The sequence below is a fragment of the Geotrypetes seraphini genome, chromosome 18, assembly GCF_902459505.1.
Source record: "Geotrypetes seraphini chromosome 18, aGeoSer1.1, whole genome shotgun sequence".
NCBI classification, from domain to species: domain Eukaryota; kingdom Metazoa; phylum Chordata; class Amphibia; order Gymnophiona; family Dermophiidae; genus Geotrypetes; species Geotrypetes seraphini.
In genome coordinates this window covers 43,534,808-43,561,707 of record NC_047101.1, presented here as the reverse complement: position 1 = coordinate 43,561,707, position 26,900 = coordinate 43,534,808, and the positions used below count along the sequence as shown (strand labels likewise).

The window sequence follows — 26,900 nt, the reverse complement described above, 5'->3', positions numbered from 1 at the left end:
CCTAGCAATTGTAATAGGCGATTCATCAAATATTTAAATAAACTTGAAACTTGAACCAAATGGTCTCCAGATGAATCCTATATAATAAAACGCTAGCCTTGCATGCACACTCAGACCTGCGTGATCTGTGATCCCTGATCTGTAGGTCAATGGTCACAGGGCGTATGCGGCGGCCAGATCGGGAAAGCACAGCACATCCGGCGACTCCCCCCTCCCGCCCTCATTCACCGCCAAAACCACCACCTCCTCCTTCTCGCCGGCTCACTCGCCTTAAAATGGAGAGAAAAGCGCTGCACCGCACTAACGCTGGCTTTGCCGTCTTCTGTCCACTACGGCCCGCCCTCTCTGACTACTTCCTGTTTCCGCTAGGGTTGGCCGCAGTGGATAGAAGACGCCGAAGCCAGCGGCTGTAGCCGCCGATCTCCGTTCCTCCAGCGGTGGGGGGGGGGTGTCTGGGAGGAGAGGAATCGTGGCCGCTCAGCGCCCCCACCGAGGAGCCCAGCAACTTTCCATTGCCCGGGACCCGAGTCATTTGTGGCCCCCCCCCTTCCCCTTCCCGCGGGCCCGACTGGTGATTTAAGCAGCGTGTGCGGCAGTCTTCACACGCTGCTTCGGGCCCTTCTACTGCCCTGATTTGCTCTGGACATGCCAGAGTAATCAGGGCAGTAGAAGGACCCAAAGCAGCGTGTGAAGACTGCTGCACACACTGCTTGAATCGCCATGTGTAGTCAGGAAGGGAAGGGAAGAGGGAGGCGGAAAAGGACTCGGGATCGCTTTTGTAGTCGCGACTGTGGGAAGGGAAAGGAGGTAGTAGGAAACGCTAAAGCTGCTGCACAGAGAACTGGTGGGGGGGGGGGGAAATGGAAGGGGGGAGGGAATGCTGCTTTGGACAGACAGACAGAGGGAGGAAGGGAGACAGAATAATAAGAAAGACACAGGGGCAGGTGCACAGGGAACTGGTGTGGGGGGAGGGAATGCTGCTTTGGACAGACAGAGGGAGGAAGGGAGACAGAAAAGAAAAGAAGAAAGACACAGGGCATGGTGTACAGGGAACTGGTGTGGGGGGAGGGAAATTGGAGGGGGAGAGAATGCTGCTTTGGACAGACAGAGGGAGGAAGGGAGACAGAAAGAAAAGAAGAAAGACACCGGGGGCAGGGAGATACACAGAAAGACAGACAGACAAAGGAGGCCAGGGACAGAGACAGACAGAAAGAAAGACAGCAGGAGTCACGTCAGGAGGGAGTGCGGGACGCGGCAGAGGGAACTTTTCCAATGGGTGCAACTGGGCGGGGCTGTCGGGAACCTCTGATCAGGGGCAGAGCAAGGTAAGTGTATCATAGGGATAAGAAGGAGGAGGGGGGTGAAAAAGGAAGGGACGCCTACTGCTGGACAGGGGAGAAGGAAAGAGGTGCTGATGGACAGGGGGGGTGAAGAAAAAGGAACGGAGGGCCTAATGTTGGACCAGGGGAAGAAGGATAAGAGGTGCTGCTGAACAGGGGAGAGGTAAAACAAAGGGAAGAAGGGCTGCTGCTGCATAAGGAGAGCTGTGAAGGGTGGTGGTGGACAAGGGGAGGTAAAAGGAAGGGAGAATGGACAGGGAGAACAGGCAAGGGGTGGTGATGGACAGCCAAGGAAAAAGAAAGACAGAAAGCGGCTAAGGAGAGAGAGAGAGAGAAAGAAATAAAGAGAGACACACACACATATTCTAGCACCCGTTAATGTAATGGGCTATAAGACTAGTATATAATAAAGTAGAAGTTAAATGTCATCTCAAATTCTCATACACTCAGAATTGTGTAATCCAGGCTAGGACCGGAATCCAACAGCCGAACCCACCACCCAGTCACTGTGTATGGAAGATTTTATAAATGCTTTGTATATTTTAAAATTTTTCAAATCCATGGACCCGTGAGACTTTATAAGCTAAGTAATTAGCATTTTCCAACTTTATTGTAATTATTTATTCATTCATGGATTGAAAAATTTTAAAATATACAAAGCATTTATAAAATCTTCCATACACAGTGGGTTCGGCTGTTGGGACTCCGGTCCTAGGCTGGATTATACAATTCTGAGTGTATGAGAATTTGAGATGAAATTTAACTTCTAGTTTATTGTATATTCATCTGCAGACCATTTGGTTTGGAATTCAAATCAGAATTTGGACATTTTTCAGAACATTCCAAGGACATTTTGCGGAAGATGGACAAGAACTAAACTAAAAGAGGCAAATTTCCTTCCATGAAGGAAAATAGTTTTGGAAAGTCCCACACACCCTTTCCTGTCCTAAAAGGAAAGAAATGCCAACAAGCTTTGTAGATTCTGCCCCAATGCATAACATCTTGGCAAATTGATTCATACTGCCTCTGAACAGACTCTAGAACCCAATGATGAAATAAACCACTGTAGAATCAACTATAGGAGTGTTTAAATTGCATGCCCTCCTCATGAAGCATGCATTCATCTTATAAGAATCCACTGGGTCCTTAAGTGTATTCTGGGGTCTTCTTAGAACGTCAATGCTTCCCACATCAATGTTCCCAATAAAAAGCAAACACATGATTTTGTAATGTAACCAGATGTTAATCCAAATGCTGATTGCTAAAATAAATGTTTTATAGCTTGGTTTCTCAGAAAGTCTTTATCATTTTCATTCTCTGTGCTTCATTGTGCTCCTGTTCCAACTGTGACAGATGGAACTGCAATAGTCTGGAACATGCCATCCCAAAACAGGGTCCCAGGCATCCGGAGTAGGAACAGCTGTCATGGATCTCAGCAGGTGGGGGATGGAGGTGTTAAGAATGTTAACATCTTGTTTTAATCAGGAATGATCTCAGCAATTTCAGTTTCAAGGATTTTAATTTAAAATAGCCATGTATTTTCTGTACTTTGAAATCTGTCAAGCATGAACCAGTAATTGACAAAACGCAGTGAATACTATTCGTTTCACTTTTAAATCCTCAATTTTCAATTTCATTCAGAGACTCCCCTGCAATTCTGAAAAGATGAGCATTCGTTAGAGCAAACTTAGTTCATGCATCTTAATGCACAGTAGAGAATGACAGGGTGACAGAATTCATAACCGTTTCAGTCCCCATTGATAACTACGGGAAACCATCCTCATGTCATTCTTTAAGGAGAGAGGGACGAATCAGAGTACAAATGGGCACAGCCAGTGACCCTCAAGCTTTGCATTGAAGAATGCTGGTGTAGAAGGACTGAGGTTGAGATAGAAACTAAAGAATGACAGTCTCTGGTATCCAGAGCAGATATTGTGATGTCATAATGCCTCATTCCACCAATGCCTAAGAGCCAATCACATCAGTGATGTCACAATGGCTTCATTAGCCTATACTTGGCTCAAATAAGAATCAGAGTATATGAATGGGCTCAGCCACTGACCCTCAGGCCTTGCATTGAAGAATGCTGGTGTAGAAGGACTTAGGTTGAGATAGACACTAAAGAATGACATGGGATTGTTTCCCACGGTTAGCCACAGTAATGGTGATAAATTGTCACCATGTCATTCTCTAATGCACAGTAACCCAGGGGCATAACCTGACACCCAATTTTGGGCAGGCCTGCAGTTGGGTGGGTAGAAGATCCCATCTTTCCCATCAAAGCGAGGCAAGGGCAATCAGATCCATTCCCCCTCCCCCCTTCCCGACCAGAGCCGATCTTCGCTGGCCCCACAGTCTTCCTTCTGACACAACCTTCTGTTTCCACATAGACAGAGTATATCAGAAGGAAGTGTCTGGAGCTGGCGTGAACAGCATGTATCAGTCACGCTGCTTGCTGTTGGCGAAAATTGACCCTTTAAAAGGTATGCAGAGGAGAGGTTTTGGGAGTTGTTAGCTGGTGGGATTTGGAAATCCTCTGCCACTCCTTCACTACCAGCTACCTCAAAGATATGCTGACAGTGGGTGGACCTGAGCCCAAAGTGGTTGTACCTGGGCCCACCTGTGACTACACCACTGCATTAACCTACAAATTAATACACATTATGTTGATTTGTGCTTTCTAAAAACATTACTGAAATGAACATACAAAATAGACTGAAAAAAGTCCAACAATTGGGGAAAAATCAGAAACCTTTACCCTGTGCACATCCCTAATTCCTTATAATCCATAAGAGCACCAGTTTTGGAAGAGGGTCTCTCAAAGACACTTACGCATGGTCCGAAATGAGACTGGTAGCAGCCAAGCAATTCAGTTCCATTTTTCATTCATTAAATTTAGCAAGCACTTAATAGAACAAAAATACATAAATATACCATACACCATAAGCCCATCAGTCACCCACTTCAACTCCCAGTCCTTCAGGTGTCACAAAACAGGTTAAAAAAAAAAAAAAAAGCTTTGAACTGTTTCCTGAAAAACTAAAGTATCTGTGAATAGTCTAATTTCTTGCAATAGCAGGTTCCATAGCAACAGGACTGCTGCTGAGAAAGATATATGTATTTTTTATGGAGTGTTTTTTTTTTCCTCCCTCCTCTTGTACGATTGCATAAGTCTTTCCTATATGTCATGAAGTTCCTTTCTTACTTCTATTGAATATTTGTTTTAATTGTTAGCTACAGAGAACTGTTGTAAGCTTCTGCAGGATTTCGAATTTTAATAAACATAAACACACTCAGAATTACTAAATCTATCTCCCAAGGTACGGTCAGCCCATATTGGCACATGCATCTTAAGCAACTCTTATAAACACTGGGGGACCGTCCAAACCAACATTTTAAACTGATACCTAACTTGCATAGGAAGCCTGTAAAGCAGGGGTGTCAAAGTCCCTCCTCGAGGACCGTAATCCAGTCGGGTTTTTAGGATTTCCCCAATGAATATGCATGAGCTTTATTAGCATACAATGAAAGCAGTGCATGCAAATAGATCTCATTCATATTCATTGGGGAAATCCTGAAAACCCGACTGGACTGTGGCCCTTGAGGAAGGACTTTGACACCCCTGCTGTAAAGGGAACTAAGCATAGGGGGTGACATGATCCTGAGGCTGTAACCCACCCCCGTTCAGGCAGCCACATTTGGGATCCAAGTGCAGTCTACATATTTTTTTATGTCACTTTCAGTAACACAGACAATAACAGAGCAATCAGATATAGTGGATCAGGGAGTATGAACATTCCCCCAAATTCTGTATATGGCACACAGCCGATTTGCACGCACAACTTAATTAGCCTAATTGGTGCTGATAATTGACAATTAACACCTCATAATTGAGCCTAATCAGCACAAATTAAACGATGCACGCATAACTTGGAAAGCGCAGTTCTATAAAAAGTATGCATTAGTTGCAGTGTGTGAATCTGAAAAGGGGGCTTGGCCAGGGGTGGATTGTGGGTATTCCTAAAAGCTAAGCGCATTGCTAAAGAACACGCCTGATCTGCACACAATGTAGGGGTAGGCATTTAGGCCTGGTTTTAGCTAGCCTAAGTAAGTGCACCTAAAAGTTATGCAAGCCTCCTTCCAAAGATTCAGGAGAAACTACAAATGACTTACCTAAAAAGATTTCCAAAAACAAGTTTCTTGCAAGATCAAGTTTCTTAAAATTTTGATATAAACGCAGTATCAAATATTTCAATGCATATTAACAATAAAAGTTTTTTGGGGGGGACAAAATAAAACAATTTATACAGGTAAACATGCAATCGATGTACACAATTAATTAGTGATACATAGGGAAACAGGGATGAACTACAATCGTTAAAGAAAGTAGAAGAACATTTAAGGAAAAACATCAGGAAGGTAATTAAAAATGTTTTACAAATAAAGCTAGGTCTAAAAGTGAAGGGGAGAAGTTGTGCCTATATATAGATCTGATTAGATGTAAGTATTTGAGCCTGAGATTGTTGATAAAAAAAAGTTATCCTGTCTATGACTCAAATGGAGCTTTGTATAGGTGGCTTTTTAATGTGCTTTTAAATTTTTCTAAGGAAGTTTCACCACGCAGATAAACTGGTAACTTGTTCCAAAACTGTGGTATAACCTATATAATAAAACCCTAGAGCGCGATATGCGCTCTTGAAAAATCGTGATCCCTAGGGCCGTGTTTTCTGATCCATGGACGCGTTCCATTTTAGAACGCAGCCAGGGATCACTCTGGCCACTCCCCTCCTCACTCACCAACCCAAAGCAAGCTCCTCACCAACCGGAAGCAAGCAGCTCACCTCCCGCCCTCGCTCACCGCTGCTGCTGATCCTTCTCTTCGGGGCAGCCTGCGATCGTGGCCGGCTTTTGCGGGCCTCGCGGGCTGCTTTCTGGCCTCGGTGGCACGTTCCCTCTGACGCACGGGATCACGTCGGGAGGGAGTGTGCTTCCGGGTTGGGGAGCGGCCTGTGAGGTTCGCTGGGGCCAGCCACCACGATTGCGGCCTGGAGCAGGCCAGAAGACGCCGGGATGCAGGGAGGATAAGCAGGGGAATCAATACAGGGGGCCAGAGGGAGACGGAAAGGGGGCTGCTTTGGGGGGAGGGGTATGCTGGGGGGAGACAGAAGGGGCAATGGAGAGACAGGGAGAGGGAAAGGGGGCTGCTTTGGGGGGAGGTGTGCTGGGGACAGACAGTTTTGCTCTGGGGGGGAAGACAGAAGGGGCCATGGAGAGACATGGAGAGGAAAAGGGGGCTGTTTTGGGGGAGGGGTGTGCTGGGGGCAGACAGCTTTGCTCGGGGGAGGGGGGGTAGACAGAAGGACACAGACAGCAGCCAAGGAGAGAGAGATAAAGAAACACAGACAGACACACATATATTCTAGCACCCGTTAATGTAACGGGCTTAACGACTAGTAAGACCAATAAAACCACTTCTGTAGTAAATGTTTTGCATAGCACAGATCTCAGAAGATGAAATCCCTACATCATGGGTTTTTAAATTTAAGACATTTGCAGAGTGACTTAAAAAACACACTGACCACCACATATGTAATAAATCACGTATCCAATACCTGAAGGGACAGTTTCTAGTGGACATGGAAGAAGGAAACTAACAGAAATCAAGAAATTATGAGATAAGAAACAGCAGATCCTTGGTTGAAAGGAAACAAAGGTAGAGAATGAGAATGAGAGGGCTCTGTGTTACTAGAGCAGAACAGGTGGACTAGATGGGTGTCCAGGTCCTTATTTGCCAACAGTTTCAAGGTTTCTTTGGTAGAATATTCAACATGCCACAATATATGCATTATACATTTGTCGCCTACATAAAGGATTGATCACTTCTGTACAAGAACAGATTTCCTCTACAAAAAATAATGTGGATGAATGACAGCCAAGTAAAACCCTGTGTTACCACTTATTTCTACAGGCCATCGTCCATATCCGAGGTCTGTTCAAAAAGTTCCAGGACTAATTTTATAAAAATTTATTAAACAATCTTACAATTTATTCCATTGGGTCCCCTTCAAAGTACTCCCCTTCCCTACATAGATACTTTTCCGAACTCCGTTTCCACGTCTGGAAACAATCCTTAAGTGCATCTTCAGGAATCGTCAAAAGTTGTTGCAAATTTTGCTTTATGTTTCAATGATGTGAAATCGCTTTTCTTTCAGCGTGGATTTAAGTTTAGGAAACAAGAAGAAGTCAGGGGCCAAGTCAGGAGGGTAAGGTGGCTGGGGAAGAACTGTCATCGCATTTTTGCACAAAATTCATGAATTTTGATGCATTCAAAACACCTTCCGTGACTCATGACATGTTCCCCATAAGCCAATTTCAACATTTCATACATTTCTGTAGCGGTTTTGCCCAGTTTAAAACAGAACCTCACATTGTAGCGCTGCTCATTGAGGTCACACATGATGAAAAATAGCCAATCACAGAAACACATTTTCACAAAAACTGCTGAAGCTCAGAGACAAAAACAGATATCAACAAACGGAAAAAAGGTTACTCGTGAGGTTTCATGCTATTCAACGCTGATATTCAGCCAGTGGTGATCAGTGTTTTTCTGACCCCAAAAATTTAATGACAGGCCATGTCCAGACTTTGGCATTGAATTTCTGGGTATAAGGAGCTGGCAAGAACATAGCCAGTTAAGTGTAATGTTCAGTACTTAACCATTATGCGGTCCTATTTTAAGCAGTTACCTTAGCCAATCAAGTGCTGACTCCATCCCTAGAGTGTTCCCAAAATAGCTGCTTTCGCATTGGGTGCTAGCCCAACATTTTCAGCTGCATTAACTGAAGGACACAGTACTACTCGAAAGGGTCCAGAGAAGAGCGACTAAGATGGTTAAGGGGCTGGAGGAGTTGCCATACAAGGAAAGATTAGAGAAACTGGGCTTCTTCTCCCTCGAGCAGAGGAGACTGAGAGGGGACATGATCAAAACATTCATAATACTGAAAGGAATAGACTTAGCAGATAAAGACAGGTTTTTCACCCTCTCCAAGGTAGGGAGAACGAGATGGCACTCTCTAAAATTGAAAGGGGATAGATTCTGTACAAACATAAGGAAGTTCTTTTTCACCCAGAGTGATAGAAAACTGGAACGCTCTTCCAGAGTCTGTCATAGAGGAAAACACCCTCCAGGGATTCAAAACAAGTTCCTACTGAACAAGGACGTATGCTGGTAGGGCTAGTCTCAGTTAGGGCGCTGGTCTTTGACCAGAGGGCCGCCGCGTGAGCGGACTGCTGGACACGATGGACCATTGGTCTGACCCACCAGTGGCAATTCTTATTTTCTTATGTTAAGTGCCACTGAATATACCTGGTTAGCTCTAGATAGGTGATTTAAATGGCCAGAAACCTCTCCTGGCCATTTAAATCATTTTATATATCAGGCTCCATATTTGTAATACAAAGTATTCAATATTCAAAAGCACTTTTCTGCATAACAGCACTATATGGACTGTGCCAGGCAGAAGCATGGGTGGGTCCCATAACTTAGGACAGACAGAATGCTGACCACCTTATGCAGATATTCAGCAGTGGATGCTTTTCAAATACTGGTAGTAAATATCTACCAGTATTTTTTGCTCACCACAGCTGATGTTAAAAAAAAAAAAAAAAAGTTACTGATCATGGCAGATGAATATTGACTTAGAAAATACAAATTTCAGCACATAGGGAAAATTCCCGCACATAGGGAATGTCGTCATTGAAAAACTATGCGAAAACGGCTGGGAGATGTTACCTCATGCTCCCTACAGTCCAGACATGAGTCGACCAGACTTCGACCTTTTTCCAAAGTTGAAACAACCTATGCATGGACATCATTTTGCATCTCTGGAAGAGCTTTCTTCCGCCGTTACCCGAGCCATTCGGCAACTGAACAAAAACGGTGTCTTGGATGGAATAATGAAGTTTCCCGGATGTTGGGACTCGGTCATTGCAAAGCAGGGAAACTATATTAAAGGATTGTAAAGAAATACTTGAAAAAAATAAAATAAAACATAAATTTTAAAAAATAGTGTGCATTATTTATGAAATAACCCTCGTAGGAAGAAGTTTTGGTGTGAGTTAACCAGGTAAGAATGTGGTGCTGTGGTTAAAGCTACAGCCTCAGCACCCAGAGGTTGAGGGTTCTAACCCATACTTCTCCCCCCCACCCCCCCATTGCCCCAAGTACATTAGATAGATTGTGAGCCCACTGGGACATACAAGGAAAAAATGGTTAAATACCTGAATAAATTCATATAAACTGTTCTGAGCTCCCCTAGGAGAACAGTATAGAAAACTGAACAAATAAATAGTGTGAAATATTTCAGCCTGTGATAACCAGAGCTGGTACTGTGACGTCATAATGGCTCATTCCACCAATACCTAAGAGCCAACCTCATCAGTGATGTCACAATGGCTTGATTGGCCTTTACTTGGCTCACTTTTGCTACATTTTGATTTCTAGAGTGGTGCAGTGGTTAAAGCTACAGCCTCAGCACCCTGAGGTTATGGGATCAAACCCACACTGCTCCTTGTGATCCTGGGCAAGTCACTTAATCCCCCCATTGCCCCAGGTACCTGAATAAATCTATGTAAACCATTCTGAGCTCCCCTGGGAGAACAGTACAAAAAACTGAATGAATAAATAAATAGATATTCAGCAGCTAGTGCTGTTGCATATCCACTCCGACTGCCTCAGTTACTTTTATAACTTGTAATTCTAGAGCTAATGTATGCCAGTGAGTACTACTGACCTCCCGGGATGTGTGTCTTTATGAAACCAAAACCAGTGGGTTGATCACATTTACTGTGTATCTGATTAGTGCCAGGGTGGTCTGGATGCACAGCCAGTAGTTATCCAGGTAGCGGTGGACTTCAGTTTGCTAATAGGATAACCACCCTGCTAAAGTTAGGACAGCAAAAAGCTTTCTTAACGTTATGCAGGCACCTGTCTGAATATCTTTAGACAGCTGCTGGTAGCTGCCTAATCCTCCCGTATTTGAAGACAGTACTTATGGAGGATTTGGTACTGATATTCAAGTATAAAATGCCCCTAGTGGTCACCATTTAAAATGCTGACCGCCACAAGCTGAATATCACCTGGATGATGGGCATAAAACATGTGACACGAGCAGTTAAATGTCAAGTGCCATCCTGGTGCCAGATTGGCCACTGATGGAAGTAGGATACTGGACTAGATGGACCTTTGGGCCAACTCAGTATGGCAACGCTTAAGTTCTTATGATTTGATCAAATTCCAGTACACCCAAGTGGAAATGGCAGAAGGAATGAAGGTCATTAATCCCCACCTCCCTTCTTCACTAACACATAGCTTTTCTGTTTTGAACTGCACCTTGGCAAAAGACTTCCATCTCCTGGAGCATCAACTAGTTTGACCTGATGCTGAAAACTTCCATTTGCATGTGCAATTCAAAACTTCACACCCACCAGACCAATGCTGGACACTGAGTCAAGAGTCATGCAGGAGTCTCCTGCATTTTGGTGGCGACAGGTAGATGGTCTCCTTGGGTTAATCGGTCTTTTAGTTCTGGGCCTGTAACCACAGTGGAACCCACACTCTACATCCATCACATACACCTCTAATGATTGTCACTACTTTTAGTATGGCTCTTTAACTTTCCAATTCAGTCTGTCAATAAAATAAGAATCTCGGAGTCATCATAGATAATAAACGAAATTATCACGATCAAATAATTTCTGTTGTTAAAAGTTGTTTCCACAGGCTGCATATGATTCGATCTTTAGCTAACTTTTTGGATGCTCCCTCACTAAACATTTTAATTCATTCATTGATCATTTCAAAACTGGATTATTGTAATTCACTGTATAAAGGAATCGCACAAAAAGAAACAAGAAGACTACAACTGATACAAAATACTGCAATAAAAATTATTACAGGTAAAAGAAAATTTGACCATGTAACATCATTATTAAAGAACACACATAGGCTTCCTATCAATCACCAAATAACCTATAAACAAGCGCTCATTACATTTAAAGTTCTACAAGTAAACACATCGTTATTCCTAGATCAAGTTATCATTCCATATTCTCCTTTCTGCTCTTTACGATCTGAGAATAAAATCCTACTTACTGTTCCATCCCTACGAACCATAAATACCAGACGTATCACACTTTTCTCTGTTACCACCCCCCAAATGTGGAACTTATTACTTGCTCAGATAAGAGAAGAAAAAAATCTTGAGAAATTTAAATCAAAACTAAAAAATTTCCTATAAAGAGACGCCTTTAACTGATTAGTGAGTCCCTTCAACCGAGTTAACATTCTTAATTGAAGTAGGCAAGCACTGATCTAATATAACCCCTATGGTTCAATCCTTATTTGTTCTCTTTCCTATATTAAATTGTAGTTCTTCCCTGATTTCCCCTTGAAGTGCACGTCTGTCTATCCCTATATTGTATGTCCCCCTTTTTTGAAAATTATTTATTGAACATCGCTTTGTAATCTTTGAAAAATGCGATTTTATCAAATATGAAATAAACTTGAAACTTTCTACATATTCATGCTATTCTTGAGGATAACACACTAATTTTTCTAGGATAAGGAATTACATGGAGCAACATTTACAATCACAAAAAAAGATTGCAAAGGGTTGATGGGGGTGGAACTTAGCAGCTGCAGTTACAACCCTAACCAACTCACTGTGCCGATTAGATCTTTTGGTCTTTAGCTATCATTATCTCTGATCAGTGACATAGCAAGGGAGGGTGGCGCCCCTTATTGCCATGCCGTGTGACCCCCCCCTCACTCTTTCCTGCCACTTAAGCGCCCCCTGCATACTTCTTTAAATGTTCATCAGCGTGAGCAGCACCTTCGGCTCCTTTCTGATGTCACTTCCTGTGACCACAAAGTAACATCAGAAGGGAGCCAAGGAAGGCGCGAGCAGCAAATGGAAGATGCTGCTCGCACTGGTGAACATTTAAAGAGGTGCCGGGGGGGGGGGGGTGGAGAGGAAGAGAGGTGCCATCGCCCCCCATGAACATTGCGTTTGGGGTGGCCGCCCACCTTCCCTCCTTTACTGTGCCACCGTCTCCAATTAATTTTGCCTATAGGATCCCAAATGACAAAACTATCAAGATCATATTCTCCTGACGCCAGGCTCTGAAGTCTTGAAAGCCAATTTAAAAAAATGTCTGTATAGTTTTCAAGTAGGTACAATAAAAGGTCTCAGACTGGCAAGATTTATTTCCATGGCTAGTTCAGTTATTAGAATTCTACATGACATTACCATTTATCAATCAAAACACCACCAATCAAGATCAATAGGTAGACAAATTAATAATTTAACAAAAAGTAATAGCTCATTGAACGTACATTCAAATCATTAGTACTGACATTCTTTTAGTCTGACTACAATGTCCCTTTGTGAAATTAAATATCTTTCAGCGGGGCATTAGCTTATTCCATCCCCACCAGCAGGTTGAATTTTCAGAGATGCCTTGTGAAGGCATAGGAAATACACTTGCATATATATTAGAGACACTGGGCAGTTTGTGTAAATATACCTACTGGTAAGCTCGCTGGAGAGAGGGACAGCGGCTCGAAAGACCAGCTTGAGCACCAATGGACTAATTAATGAACATGAGAACACTGTTGCTACTGGGATAGATAAGGTTAGGGAATAAAAAAGCCCATTTCTAATAATAAGCTCCCTGGTTCGGAACCAGCTATAATTTCAGAGAATAAAAAAAAACAAATCAATCAAATGTTGTTGCATGATTTAAGAGGGGAGTTAAGGTGTGTTACAGAAAGAATAAACATTATTTGTCAAACACCACATATTAATGCAACAACATGCATTTTATTACCGCAACACTTAATTTTTTAAGTTACCAAGCAATCAAACAACAGTCCTGGTTGGGTAATTAGATCAGCGGAGCCATGCTGTCCTACGGCGCTTTTACAAAAGAAATTAAGACAGTATTATTTGACAAATTTATCTCTTAATCTGTGCTTTTATCTTTAACATAATTAATTTTACTCCATTAATTTTAAATTTTTAATGTCTTTTTTAATGTAACAGGCTGTATTCCTTTTCTTATTATTTTGTGTTTCACTGATTGTCCAGTTTTTCTCTTTTGTGGAAACCACCTAGAATTCTTCTGATTAAGGCGGTATAGAAAAATTAAGTTATGTTATGGATACATAATAAAATGAACAGCATGCAAATACATGCAAACATCTCCTTATTATGTGCATCGAATAGCATAGCTTGTGGTGAATACTATAAATTGTGTTATTCCAGGATAAATATCGCCAGCTCAGAGCTATCATTATTTTTTCCTGGCTGGGAGCATCCAACACTAAACCCCTCTTTTACAAAGGTGCGCTAAGCTTTTTAGCGCGTGCTAAATGCCAACGCATGCACGTTATCCTATGGAAACGTTAGCAGTTAGCGCAGGCGTTGATTTAGCGCATACTAAATCTGCCCTAAAACGCTTAGCGCGCCTTTGTAAAAGAGGACCTAAGCTATAGTATGGCATCTTAAAGGGACCCCAGCATGAAAAACTGAGTAGACCCCTCCCCTCAGGCCTAACTCTCCAAATCCCTGGCATCTAAGAGTTTCTACATCAGAGGTGACTGTGGAGTGCCCCTGTCCTGGAAACTCCTAAACACCAGATGTTTGGAGAGGTAGGTCTGGGAGTTCTACACAGGAATGGAGGGTTGTGTTTAAGGGAGAGGAGAGCACAACAATTTATATGTGCAGGCCTTTTATAATAATACAGTGGTGCCTCACACAACGAACTTAATTCGTTCCAGGAGCAAGTTTATTATGCGAAAAGTTCGTTATGTGAAACGCGTTAAGCGCAGTGACTAACGACTGCCTGCAGTGCCTGCGCGGAAGGATGCAATACATCGGCAGCGATCGTGGAAGCTCGGGCGACTTCGTTGTGTGAAACGAAGTTCGTTGTATGAATCATGACATGAAGTTCGTTGTGTGCAGCGTTCGCTGTGCGAGGCGTTCTTTATGCGAGGCACCACTGTACCTCGAAGCATTCGGCTATGGGTTAGAAGCAGAGAATGACATAGGGACAAAGTCCCTTCCTCGTAGGCTCTGTTCTCAACCCTGCCCCTTTCCCATGGGCTCTATCTCCATATTCACCCCTTTCCCACGAGCTCTGTCCCCATCTGCACAAGCCTCAAACACTTTATATTTAAATCTTTTTTAATAATGTACAAAAAGGAATAATATTCTGTTGATAAATCACAAATAGAACCTTCCATTTTGATCTAGTTTTGGTACAACCTTCCCAAAGATTTGGTTGCCTGTGCTTGTACCTCATCTGGGAAGGTAATTGGATTGTCTTTCAGATATGGGTGTAGGAAAGAACCAACACTGTGTAGTGGATGAACAGGAAAATAAGTGTCTATTCAATGTTCCTTGATGCCAGCAACAATGGATGAATCTGTTGCAGTAACAGAAAGATACCTGAACAACTGGGCACATGATCAGCAGACAAGATTCTTGTTATTTAACAGTAGTTCATTTAAATCCAAAAGCGGCTTCTGCAGTTTTTTTTTAATCATTAAGTTTAGTTGCCAATTGTCTAAGATGTGTTAAGTTTTCACATATTGATACTAGCATTTTATAGATGCTGTTTCATCTAGTTGGAACAGTCTGTTGAAGGCTAGTCTCAAGCTTTTAGAGAATGGTACAGGGAAAACATTTGTCCCTGTCCTTGCCTACGATTAACCGCATGTCCCTATCCCTGTGTCATTCTTTACCTGGGAGCACTGGACCATGGGTATACAAACAAAACAATTCATTCCCTAGCAACAGCAGCAGATGAATCCAGAGACCAATGGGATTGCTCACATCTACCAGCAGGCGGAGATAGAGAAACTGATTAACAGGTGGTCCTATTGGCTGGCACTCCTCCTGTTGATTCAGTAATCTCTATCTCCCAGCAGGAAAAGGTCGCTATTCAACTAGCTCCTGAATTCTGGCTGTGGCTGGAACTTTATTTTCTCCTGTTGAGTTTTCTTTTTTTTTCTTTTTTTGGATATTCATATCTACTTTATTGGAAATAGCAAATAGAAAGATATTTTAAGAGTTAGCATTGGGCCCCTTCTTTTTGCCAAAGGTTGGAACCACATTGACAAAGCGACGGTTGTACTGCATGCGCCGCTTGGCACACCCTGTCTTCTTTTTCTTCTTCTTCTCCTGCTTGGCAACTTTGGAAGTCTGACCTCTGACTTTCCCAGCACGGGCTAAAGACCCATGAACTTTACCTCCCAGCATACGGCCAGCAACTTCCAGGGTGGCTAGTGCGCTGATGCCACATTGCTCAAGAGTTGACTTATCTTCTAAGGGTGTTCCGCCCAGCAACAGCACCTGGTCTTCAGCAGCAAGGCCCTCAAGAGACTCAACGCAAGCCTTTAACTGGGCTACAGTTTCCTGTCCAGACACCTCAAGGGTGTGCAGGCTCTGTGCATGCACAAACAGCTGCATGGTTTTCACGCCGACACGCCGCGGCCTCACAAGATGGAGTTTTCTCTTCAGTGAGACTGCCATTCTGTTTCTCCTGTTGAGATTTTCTCTTCAGTGAGCTGGCAGTGCTATTTCTCCTGTTGAGATTTTCTCTTCAGTGAGACAGGGGTGTCTGGCTGCACGGTGCCGGCTTTAGAGGTTACACTTGGGCCCCCCCTTGTCCCTGCCTCACCCTCCCTCCATTGATAGAGGGTCTGACTGGGTCTCAATTTTTTTTCTTCTTTCCCTTTATTAAAAAAAAAAAAAAGAGACCTGGATACTGCATTCTGCCAGGTTTGTCTTGGACAACCGACGTTTACTGGCTTCACTCAGCACTATCCCACTGCTTGTGCTTGTCTTGTTTGTTCCGGCGTATAAGGCAGGTTCTGAGTCACGTGAGTACCATGGCTGTAGTTTGTGTTATCCCCGCTGCGGTTTTGTTTGGGCAGCACTGACATGTGGTATTTCAGTTGTGCTAAGTGTGCGCAGTTTGGTGTTATGTACATTGAGTATTTCAAGTTTGCAGGTATGTTTTTTGGAGGCCTCCGGTTTTGTATCTTGCAAGCCGTGGCATGGCTGACATTTTCCCGCGCGCGGGCAGGGTACACTTCAGCTCTTCTGCTTCAGCAGAATCAGGTTTCTGGGGATGTACTTTAAGCGGAACTGAGCTCTTTGTGCTGTCGGCAGTGCCGCAGCGTGGTCTCTGGCTGTGCATTTCATCAGGACCGAGCTCCTACGCTGTCGGCAAAGCCGCAGTGTTGTGCATTTCCTGGGGACCTAGCTCCTACGCTGTTGACAAGCCGCAGCGTTGTCCATTTCCTTAGGACCGAGCTGTTTCGCTGTTGGCTGAGCCGCAGCGCTTCATAAGGCTGTTTCCTTTCGGTGGGCCGTTCTCCTTAGCTGTCGGCGGTGCCACAGCGCTGCACGTGGCAGTTATTTTTGGCGGGCCGGGATCGTTCACGGTTGCCTGAGCCGCAGTGTTTGCCAAGGCGTTCATTTTCGGTGGGACCGAAGTGCCTGGGTTGTCGGACATAGATGGGCTCGATGTTCTTTTTTGTTCTGTATAACAAAATAAAACAAAAAAATAATACCAGGGAACCAATAACGCATCATGGATGCGGCCTTTGGTCTTGAGAGTGTTTATGTACATTTTGCCTGGGGTTTTTGGTGCGTGCTTGTGTTCGGCACCCGGCTTGTTAGATACGGCAGAGTGTGGTGTGGCCACTTTCTCTTAGTGTTTGCCTGCCCTGTTTATATGCCCTTTACTCTGGTTCGGCCCACAGTGCATCGCGGCTGAGTACCATTAGGTTTGGAGTTTGCCCGTGCTTGGTGTGGGATTCTCCTTGTTTCTCTCGGGGCTTTGCCTACTGGGAGGTTTTTTGTTCTCTGGATCTCTGCTTGTCATTGCAGGTGGTTGGTGACACTTTCGCTAAATCTTTCATGGTTGTTTCCTTCGCATGTTCTGCGTTGCAGCCGGATGGCGCTTCTCCTATTCCTGTGAAAGGGCTGTCTTCCTTTTTTTTTAGGTGGCGGATCCTCCAGGTTTCAGACTCTGTTCAGATATGGTCTGGGATTGCCATCTGCTACTTCATCATATTGGATGGCCCACCTTGCAGCCAGCAAATGCTGTGCAGCTACTTGTGGCCCGGGACCGTCATTTGGTGGACAAGGGGGTGTCGATTCTTTCACTGAGACTATTCCTTAGTGGCTCGGTTCGAATAGGATCCCCTTTCGCCGTTTTGCTCCCGGGCCAGGTCTCTATGCTGTCTCTCTCTTTTTGCCGCAGGTTGGTTTTTGAGAGGGGCGTAAGATATCTGGAGGTTGGTTTCTTACCTGCCTGGAGCGGTAACTGCAGTATTTTGATCACATCTCGTGTATCTTCATTTACTTGGCTGTATGTTTTTTTCCGCTATCATTGCATGGATATGGTACTCTTTTCAGAGTGCCGATCTACTCCTTCGGGGATCGCGCACCTGGAATTTTCATAGAAGGGTCCCTTTCTTCTTCCAGATCTTACGGTTCTAGTCCCCGACCTTCTGCTCTTCATTCTGAGAGGGGTCTTGGTTTCCTCTCCCTGCTCTGGAGGATTTCTCGTGAGAGGGGGTATTCTATGATTTCAGGTCGGGGGCCTTGATGATTTTTTCAGGCTGCTGACGGCTTTTACGGATGCTTGGCATTTTCCTCCGGTTTCCCTTTCCTTCTTAGAGTCCCTTGTCTTGAGCTTCCTTATGTGTTTTTTGGTTCTTCCAGAACTAAAGGAAGTTATTCCATTTACATCATGGGGCCTGGGATGGGAGATTTAATCTGTCTGGGGCTGGATCTCATTCTGTTGCAGTAGTTTCTCGGCATTGTCTTTTCCGAGGACACACTGTGAGCAGGTTTTCCTTTTCACTATGGTCGCGGACTCCGCTCTTGCTTCGCTTGCATCTTTTTGAGCAGCACTATCGGTTTTGATGGATGCTCTTCGCCTATCCATGGCTTTCCAGGAGGTTATCGATTAGGAGGGCTTCCTTTATTAGATACCTGCTTGCGTTGGACTTCTTCCAGCCAGGTCCGTTTGACGGACTCCCAAGGATGATTTCCTTTCTCATTCCCTACTTATTGATATTTTAGGGAGATTTGGTGGTTCATGTGGGAGAGCGTAGTGTTTCTTGCCGGAGCCTGGGGCGATGGGTTGCTGTCTCAGGTTTGCCACCTTCTTAGGGCCCCACGCCCATCCACTTAAGTTCGGTGCAGGTTCTGGGTTCCTGGGTGCTGGCTCTACTGGTAACTTGGGCTCGCTTTCGCGTGAGCACACTGCGGTAGTGCTTTGGTTCTAGGATTTCCCGGTATCTCAGGACTCCAATTATTTGGTATGCTCCTCCTGCTTCGCTCTGTATGATTTGGTGGCTCAGCGCGTTTTCTCTTTTCAAGGCCTGCCTCAGTCTTTGCTGGACTTGCTCATGACCACCGACCATCCCGGGCTGGGTTGGGGGGCTCGGTGGCTTCCATCCTCAGCTCCAGAAGTCTGGGTTTCAGAGGCGACTCAGTGGTTGTTCATTCTTCTACTCTTGAGCAGGGTCAGGCTACCTTTCTGAAGCTCCAGATCATTCTTCCTGAATACCGCTAACGGTCCCTTTGGTCGGTATTAGGATGGGGGTTTTTATCTACAGCTTGGGCCGTAGGGTTGTACTCAGTTGGCAGGTGAAGTTGTTCTGCTTCAATGGATGGACTCTCATCTTCATCTTCTGCGGCAGATCCTTTTATGGCTCAGGATAAGAGTTTGGGAAGACTTTCACTCCGCGGAATCTGAGCATGGCCCATTTCTTGTATGTTACAGTGTACAGCACTGGGTACGCGCTGGAAAGTGTGCATGTTGGTAATAGTGGAATCTTCTGCATCCTGGATATTGAGATTTGTGGCTTGAGTGTTCTAGCTCTCTTTATGGACGTGAGATCTCCTTGACCTAGACCTCATGGCCTCGTCTCTCAATTCTAAGCTTCCTGGCTTCTTCGGCGGGTCCAGGAAGGGGGAGTTAGAGGGGTAGCTGCATGGCTCCTTTCTCGCTTCTGCCTTCTCTTTTTCGGTGTTTCTATGGGCTGATGATAGCTTGGATTTGCCATCTCGAGCTCGCTTTCCGGGCACAGTATTTGTAGAATCTCTGGATTGGCGGCACCATCTATCCTTGCTGTGCGGATTTGATGAGTCTTTCGATAGCCAGACTAAGAAGTTTCCTGGTATCTCCGGCTTTGCTCGCCTAGGGTCCGATCAACATGGATGTTTGTACTATTGTAGTATTACGACCTGGTTTTTTTGGATAACCTTGGCTGACGTGTAAGAGTTAGGCAGAACAGGTTGTTTCTTCTCTTATCCAGGTGCTATGGACGTCTTCTCCTGTGGCTTCTGCTTCCTTTTGGAGGTTTTTTCCTTTCTTGGGTGCTTCTTCACGTTTGAACCACTCCAGAGTTCCTTTTTGACACAAGTGTATTGCCGAGGGTTTAGCGTTCAATTCCCTTCAGCTTCTAGTGCCATTCTTGGCTTGTTACAAGGGCTAGGTATATTGCTCTTCATTACTTCTCAGCTTCATGTAGTCCAGTTCCTAAACAGACTGCGGTATATTCATGCGCCTCTTGGAAAGCCCGGTTTGGAGTACGATCTTCACATACTTCTTCTCAATTTACCGAAGGCTTCATTTCATCCTTGTCTTTTGGGACTCTAAAGGGCTGTGCCGTTGAACATGGGGTTTCTTGTGGCCTTGGCTTCAGCTCTGCAGTTTTCTATGTTGCAGGCCTTGTTCAACGGGAATTCCTATTTCTGATTTCCGATATATGGGGTATCAGTTCGGCTGGTACCACTCTTTCTTTTTAGGGGGGTGTCTCCTTTCTTTTATGTCATGCTCGCTTTTCCTTCCTTCTTCCTGGAAGGAGAAATTGGGAGCAGTGCTTTTATTCACTGCATTTTTTGATACGTACGTAGCGTTCTCCGTGAGCTCGGTTTTCTAACGACTTTTTAGTTGTTTATATCTCCTTTTTGGATTCTTCAAGGGACGCCTCAAAAGTATTGGCGGGGTCCGAAGCCTCCATCGCTCGATGTGTCCAGGAGGACATCTTTTTCATGCTTGCTTGCTGGCAGGGAAGCGGTTGGCGAAGGAACTTCGTGACCATTCTCTGCCGGATGCGATGGCTACTTCTTGGGCTCGGCCCAGAGGTTTTTCCTTGGAGGAGATTTGTTTTGCGTTTTGTGCTTCGGTTGTTGCGGAAGGCGGCCATTTGCTCTCCACCCAGATTGAGGGGTTGCTTTGCTACATCCCATTGGTCTCTGGATTCATCTGCTGCTGTTGCTAGGGAAGGAAAAATTATGTTCTTACCTGTTAATTTTCTTTCCCTTAGACGCAGCAGATGAATCCAGAGCCCCACCCTTTCTGGTATTGTCTATCGGTTTTTTCTTGTGCAACTTGCGCGGTTTGTTATTATGGCAGGTTGTTTTCTGTATTATTGCATTTTGAGATTTGTTATGGGAAATAAGTTTTTTACATGTTATGCCTATTGATAGTTACGGATGCTTGGGCAAGGATCTATACTAGATAAACAGGAGGAGTGCCAGCCAATAGGACCACCTGTTAATCAGTTTCTCTATCTCCGCCTGCTGGTAGATGTGAGCTATCCCATTGGTCTCTGGATTCATCTGCTGCGTCTAAGGGAAAGAAAATTAACAGGTAAGAACATAATTTTTCCGTCTTCTACTCTGCTATTGACCCGGTGGAGTTCTATGTGTTTTGCAAAATGATAAACTGAGCATTCCCAGAAATCACTAATAATAAAACCCTAAGCGCGCATGCACACTCCTATCTGCGTGTTCTTAGTGATCCGTAGCTCCAGTGGCTGGCAGAATGTTAGAGTGTGGCACGTGCGCGTGGACATTCGGGAGCGCTGTGCGCATGTTCAGAGCTGACATAGGGGAGAGAAGGAGGCGGTGGCGGCGACCGGAGCTACGGCGCTAGGGGAGGGAAGGCTACAACCACTGCCGCTGCCTGGTCGCACGGCCTTCTCCTCTGCCTCCACTCTCCCCTCTGGGTCAGAGCACCGTTGCAGCTTGCAGGAGCCGCGCTGTTTCCATTGTATGTTCATTATTTGTCTTTATTATACATTCAATAAAAAGACTTTGGCTTTAAAAAAATATACCACACTCTGTAGGAAATTGTCTTCTCCCTGCTCCATGGTCTTAGGGAAGCCCACTAATAGGCCAGCTGCCACTCAAAAAGACATCCATGCAGGAGAACTGTCAGCAACACTTTTTGCAAGGTATAAAAAATATGAAAGATTCATATCTCAGTGCCAAATCAGGACAACAGTAAGCAGTTGCCATTTATGTTGTGCAACATCTGGCTGGCTTTACAACTTTCCCCTTATTCCTGACCTTCCCCTTGTAAGTTCAAATTTGCCGAGTTAAAAGATTTCAAAATCAATTCTCTGGCAAAATATTCCGCAGCAACCTTGTCAGTTTCCATCTTCACTATTTACAGTTCAAAACAAATAATCACATTGCCAAATGTAACAAAGGAGATGCAGACGAGATGTTCCGAATCCCAGTCTGCAAACAAAGCAGTTAAAATGCCGAAGCCGTTTTTGCCGTAATGCGAGATGTTGTTAAAATGATAAATTCCTTGAAAGTCCACAGGGAGAAATAAGAATGTTATTTAAATCCAGATCCCTTCACAAGTACATCTTTCCAAATGTCCAAGAACAGTGGTTCTTAAACCTGTCCTGGGGGGACCCTAGACAGTCGAGTTTTCAAGATATCCCTCATGAATATGCATGAGGCAGATTTACATGCCTGTCACCTCTATTATATGCAAATAAGCCTCATAAGAACATAAGAAATTGCCTCCGCTGGGTCAGACCAGGGGTCCATCGCGCCCAGCATTCCGCTCACGCGGCAGCCCATCAGATCCATGACCTGTAAGTGATCCTTTGTCTAAAACCTTTCAATCCTCATTATTCTTCTATCTATGCCCTTTTATGAACCTATCTCTACCTTTATCTATATCCCTCAATCTCCGTACCCCTCAGGAACTTGTCCAATCCCTCTTTGAATCCCCTTAGTGTACTCTGTCCTATCACATCCTCCGGAAGCGCATTCCACATGTCCACCACCCTCTGAGTGAAAAAGAATTTCCTAGCATTGGTTCTAAACCTGTCCCCTTTCAATTTCTCTGAGTGCCCCCTTGTTCTTGTAGTTCCCAATAGGCTGAAGAATCTGTCCCTTTCCACCTTCTCTAAGCCTTCATGATCTTGTAAGTCTCTATCATGTCTCCTCTGAGTCTCCGTTTCTCCAGGAAAAGAGCCCCAGCCTTTCCAGCCTGTCTGCGTATGAAAGGTTTTCCATGCTTATTCATTAGGGATATCTTGAAAACCCAAAGGGCTAGGGGTCCTCCAAGACAGGTTAAAGAACCATTGTCCTGGAAGAGATCTGTATTGCCTCTTTTGTAATAATGTATATGGCTACTATAAATCTAGGGCTATTTTTACAAAGGTGCGCTAGGGCCTTAATGCGCAATAGCGCGCGTTAAATTCCCAAGCACACTAGCCACTACCGCCTCCTTTTTTAGGAGGTGGTAGATTTTCAGCTAAAAACACTAGAGTACCTTCGTAAAAGGTGTATCTATAGGGACCAAAAAAAAAAAAAAAAAGCACATAGGGCCTTCAAATACTGGATAATAGTGCCTTTATTGAAAGACCAGATACAGGGCGTATTACCGCCTGCATCAGGGGTCTTCAATACCTGAAGGAAAATTATTTATTCACCACAAACCAGCGATATAAAGTATCAATAACGAATCATACATTTGCTCGTTATGATCACAAGTAAAGCACTCAAAACAGACCACAATGTTCCGATGATGCTGGACGCTCACCGATTCACTTTGGGTGAATCAATTAGAATCGATTAAAAAAAAAAATTGGTTCCCGATTCAACTGACCCTCCTCCCCTCAAGCAGGAGTGGCAGTGCTGCTCTTGCTGGCCGGCCCCTGCCACACCTGCTTTAGAGGGCAAGGGGGGAGGGTCAGTCGGGAAGTGCTGCTATCTGGCTTCCCCCCCTGGCGTCCGTTTCCCTCCCCTGGCATTCAGATTCCCCCCCACTCTGGCCTCCCCGCACCGTTTACCTGTGAGAAGCAGCCTGCAGGCAAGATCGCGGTACTAACAATCTTTGCACTGCTTCTGAGCTGTTTCCTCTGCTGCAATCCTGCCTCTGATGTCAGAGGAGGTGCGGGACTGCGGCAGAGGAAACAGCTCAGAAGCAGTGCAAAGATCGCTAGCATCGCAATCTTTTCTGCTGGCTGTTCCTCAAAGGTAAACGGTGCGGGGAGGCCAGGGGGGAAGCCGGACACCAGGAGGAACACGAAGGCCTTCTGAGGGGGGGGAAGGGGTGAGCAGTCATTCGGGGTGGGGGTTTTGACAGGTCTTCAGGGGGGCAGGCATGCAGGGCCTTCAAGGGAGGTGGCAAGCCTTCAAGGGGGGGGACAGGCCTTCAAGGGGAGGGACAGGCCTTCAGGGGGAGGGACAGGCCTTCAGGGGGAGGGACAGGCCTTCAGGGGGAGGGACAGGCCTTCGGTGGGGACAGACTTTCAAGGGGGGGACAGGCAGGCCTTTAGGGGTGGGGTGCAGGCCTTCAGGGGGAGGTGCAGGCCTTCAGGAGGGGACAGACCTTCAGGGGAGGGGGGCCCTGGTGTAGAAGTACACGGAGGGAGGGTTCAAAGTGACATGCATATGCAAGACTTTGGGGGAAGAAATAATGGGTCTGAAAATAGAGGAGAGGGAGAGAGATGATGGACAATAGGATTTAGGGAGGGAAGGAACAGAAAGGGAGAGAAGTTGGACACAAGGGATGGTGTGGGGGGGGTGATAGAGATACTGGATAGGAGGGTAGTTGTTAAAAGAAAGGGAGAGATGGTGGACCCTGGGGTGGTGGGGAAGGAGGGAGAGATGCTGGATGCAAGGGTAGTTAAAAAAAGGTGGATCTGTGAAGTGATACAAAAAAAAAAAAGGGAAGATGCCAGACCTCCTGGGGAGGGAAGGGAAACAGAAGGGGAGGACAGAGATGGCAGATGTTTGGTTAGCATGCAGAAAAAAGAAAGAAGAAGACCCTGGCAAGCAAGGTATCAGAAGACAACCAGAGCCTGGGACCAGCAAGATTTGAATAATGACCAGACTACAATGACTGTTTTGTGATTACAATATGTCAGATTTGAAAAGTGTATCCTGTCAGAGCTGGTGTTGGACCGCAAACGTGAGCTAGGATTTAACAGTTTATTTTGTTTACACCACAGTGTCAGTGTGGTTAGGAGAAGGCAAAGGGGGTGAAGAGGTTATAAAATAAACCCAGCTTGAAATTAACCCACCCAAGTGGCATAAATATTCACTATAACATAATATAATATAGTCCATGCTATCAGGAAAGTGCATATACCATTCCTATATTCACTTCATCAGCTCTTTGCTATTCAGGGAAAGAGTAGCAAAGAGCTGAGTAGCAAAGAGCTGATGAAGTGAATATAGGAATGGTATATGCACTTTCTGATAAGAGTGGACTATGTTATATTATGTTATATAAAATAAACCCACCAGGATGTTTGGAAAAAAAAACAACAACACCCAATTGGGCAGGAAAATCGAATCGAATCACCAATTCAATAGGCTGAATCGAATCGAATCAAATTTTTTTTTTCCTGAATCGGGCAGCACTACTGCAGAGCGTCTTTCAGCTGCCCTGAGCTCAACAGTTTCCAAACATGGACAAACTGTCAGGTTTTGAAAGCCCATCTAGATGGCCTGACAGTCCTCTAAAAAAGAGGACATTGTCCAGGTAAATCTAGACATCTGATAGTGATAACCATACTCACTGCCCTTGAGTCCAAGTCATCACACAAATGTGATGCCTAGTAATCAGATTTAGGGCCTACAATTGGCGTGCTCCAGAAATTCCTGGTCTGAGGAATTTTTGTGGCGATGACCAAGTTAATTGTATTGGAAGGGAGATAAATCCCTGAGAAGTTGCAAATGGTCATAGAGCAGGATCCCAGTCCAGGTTCCTAATATACTCAAAGGCCAAAATGGAAAAGAAAGATATGGTTGGAGCCCAAAAATACAAAAACATATAGGCATCCTTATATCACTACACAGAATTTTGTAGAAACATCCATTCCTTTATTATTTGATTATGGATCTATTTCTTCTTATTAATGAGTCCATTAATTTTGTATCAATTCAAGGCTATAATATCATAACAGCATTATCTCCCTCTCCCCCAAATAAATGGCTCACAGCTCCTACCAATAATCTGAATAAAAGACACATATAACAGTAATATACAACAGAAACTGGAGTTTTTGATTATAATATATGATGGGTTCAATGAAGCAGGTTATTGAAACATGGGACTCTATGAAGCTACAGGGAAATTACTTTTTAAAAACAATAGGAGGAAATTTTTTTTCACTCAGAGAATAGTTAAGCTCTGGACCACATTGCCAGAGTGGATAGCATAGCTGGTTTTAAGAAAGGTTTGGACAAGTTCCTGGAGGAAAAGTCCATAGTCTGTTATTGAGAAAGACTATGGACTTGGTAAAAGTTAAAACTGCCACCACTGAGTTACTTACAGAGCTAAGTAACTCAGTGGTGGCAGTTTTAAGTTTTACCAAATAAGACATTTCTTGCATAAAACAGAAAGACTTTGAAACTTTGTTTTTTCAAACATCTTTGGAGTTTTTGAGTGTGCCCATAAACTTGTTAAGTTTGCAGTGACTGGAAGGTGAACTCTTCTCCAAGGGAGGTTTAACAGCCTTCCCTTCAGAATTTCATATTTCTCAGCAGTTTTTCAAGCCTAATTGGGTCACTTCTCAATCACTCCTTTTCTTCTATTGAAGCCAGTTTGTTTTACTATATCCAATCCTCTTTCTGGTTTCCATTTTGTTTGTTACACTTCACCCTGTACCTTGCATCTTTGCCTTGTATTGGTAGCATGGAATATTGCTACTCCTTGGGTTTTGGCCAGGTACTAGTGACCTGGATTGGCTATTGGGCTTGATGGACCATTGGTCTGACCAAGTAAGGCTATTCTTATGTTCTTATCAAGTTAGGTTATCAATTTTTAATGATTTATAAGAAATAAATACAAAAAAGGAGAAAATAATTTTACCCCCCCCCAAAAAAAAAATAAAAATAAAAAAGTTCTACATGTGCAATGATTACATCATCTGCCTGAGAAGGTAGAAAATGAAAAATTGTAATCTCTTTCTCTGGGTTTCTGAGCAAGTATTACATCATTTTGTATAATGTGTAATTATTACAATGTGGAACTATTTTGAGAGAACTGAGATACAAGTGTTTTTCTACTGCAGATGTTTACACTAAGGTGTTGTTTTGGATAAATTTGATATTATGTCTGGCACAATACTAGTGATTTCTCATCAATTTTTTTACATTGCATTTTTTAAAACAGGCATCTTTTTGAATTCCTCACATAAACGTC

The 26,900-nt window shown here is 44.2% G+C and overlaps 2 protein-coding genes across 6 annotated transcripts in view; both read right to left on the bottom strand.

The window, feature by feature from the left end:
- The window catches only part of PCDH1 (protocadherin 1), a 480,648-nt gene that overhangs the window by 357,861 nt on the left and 95,887 nt on the right, over positions 1-26,900 (bottom strand). The window lies entirely within an intron of this gene.
- LOC117351619 (ubiquitin-like protein FUBI) lies at positions 15,417-15,914 on the bottom strand. Its single transcript, XM_033927159.1, has one exon. The coding sequence runs from the start codon at positions 15,872-15,874 to the stop codon at positions 15,470-15,472; it is 405 nt and encodes a 134-aa protein (XP_033783050.1). The 5' UTR covers positions 15,875-15,914; the 3' UTR covers positions 15,417-15,469.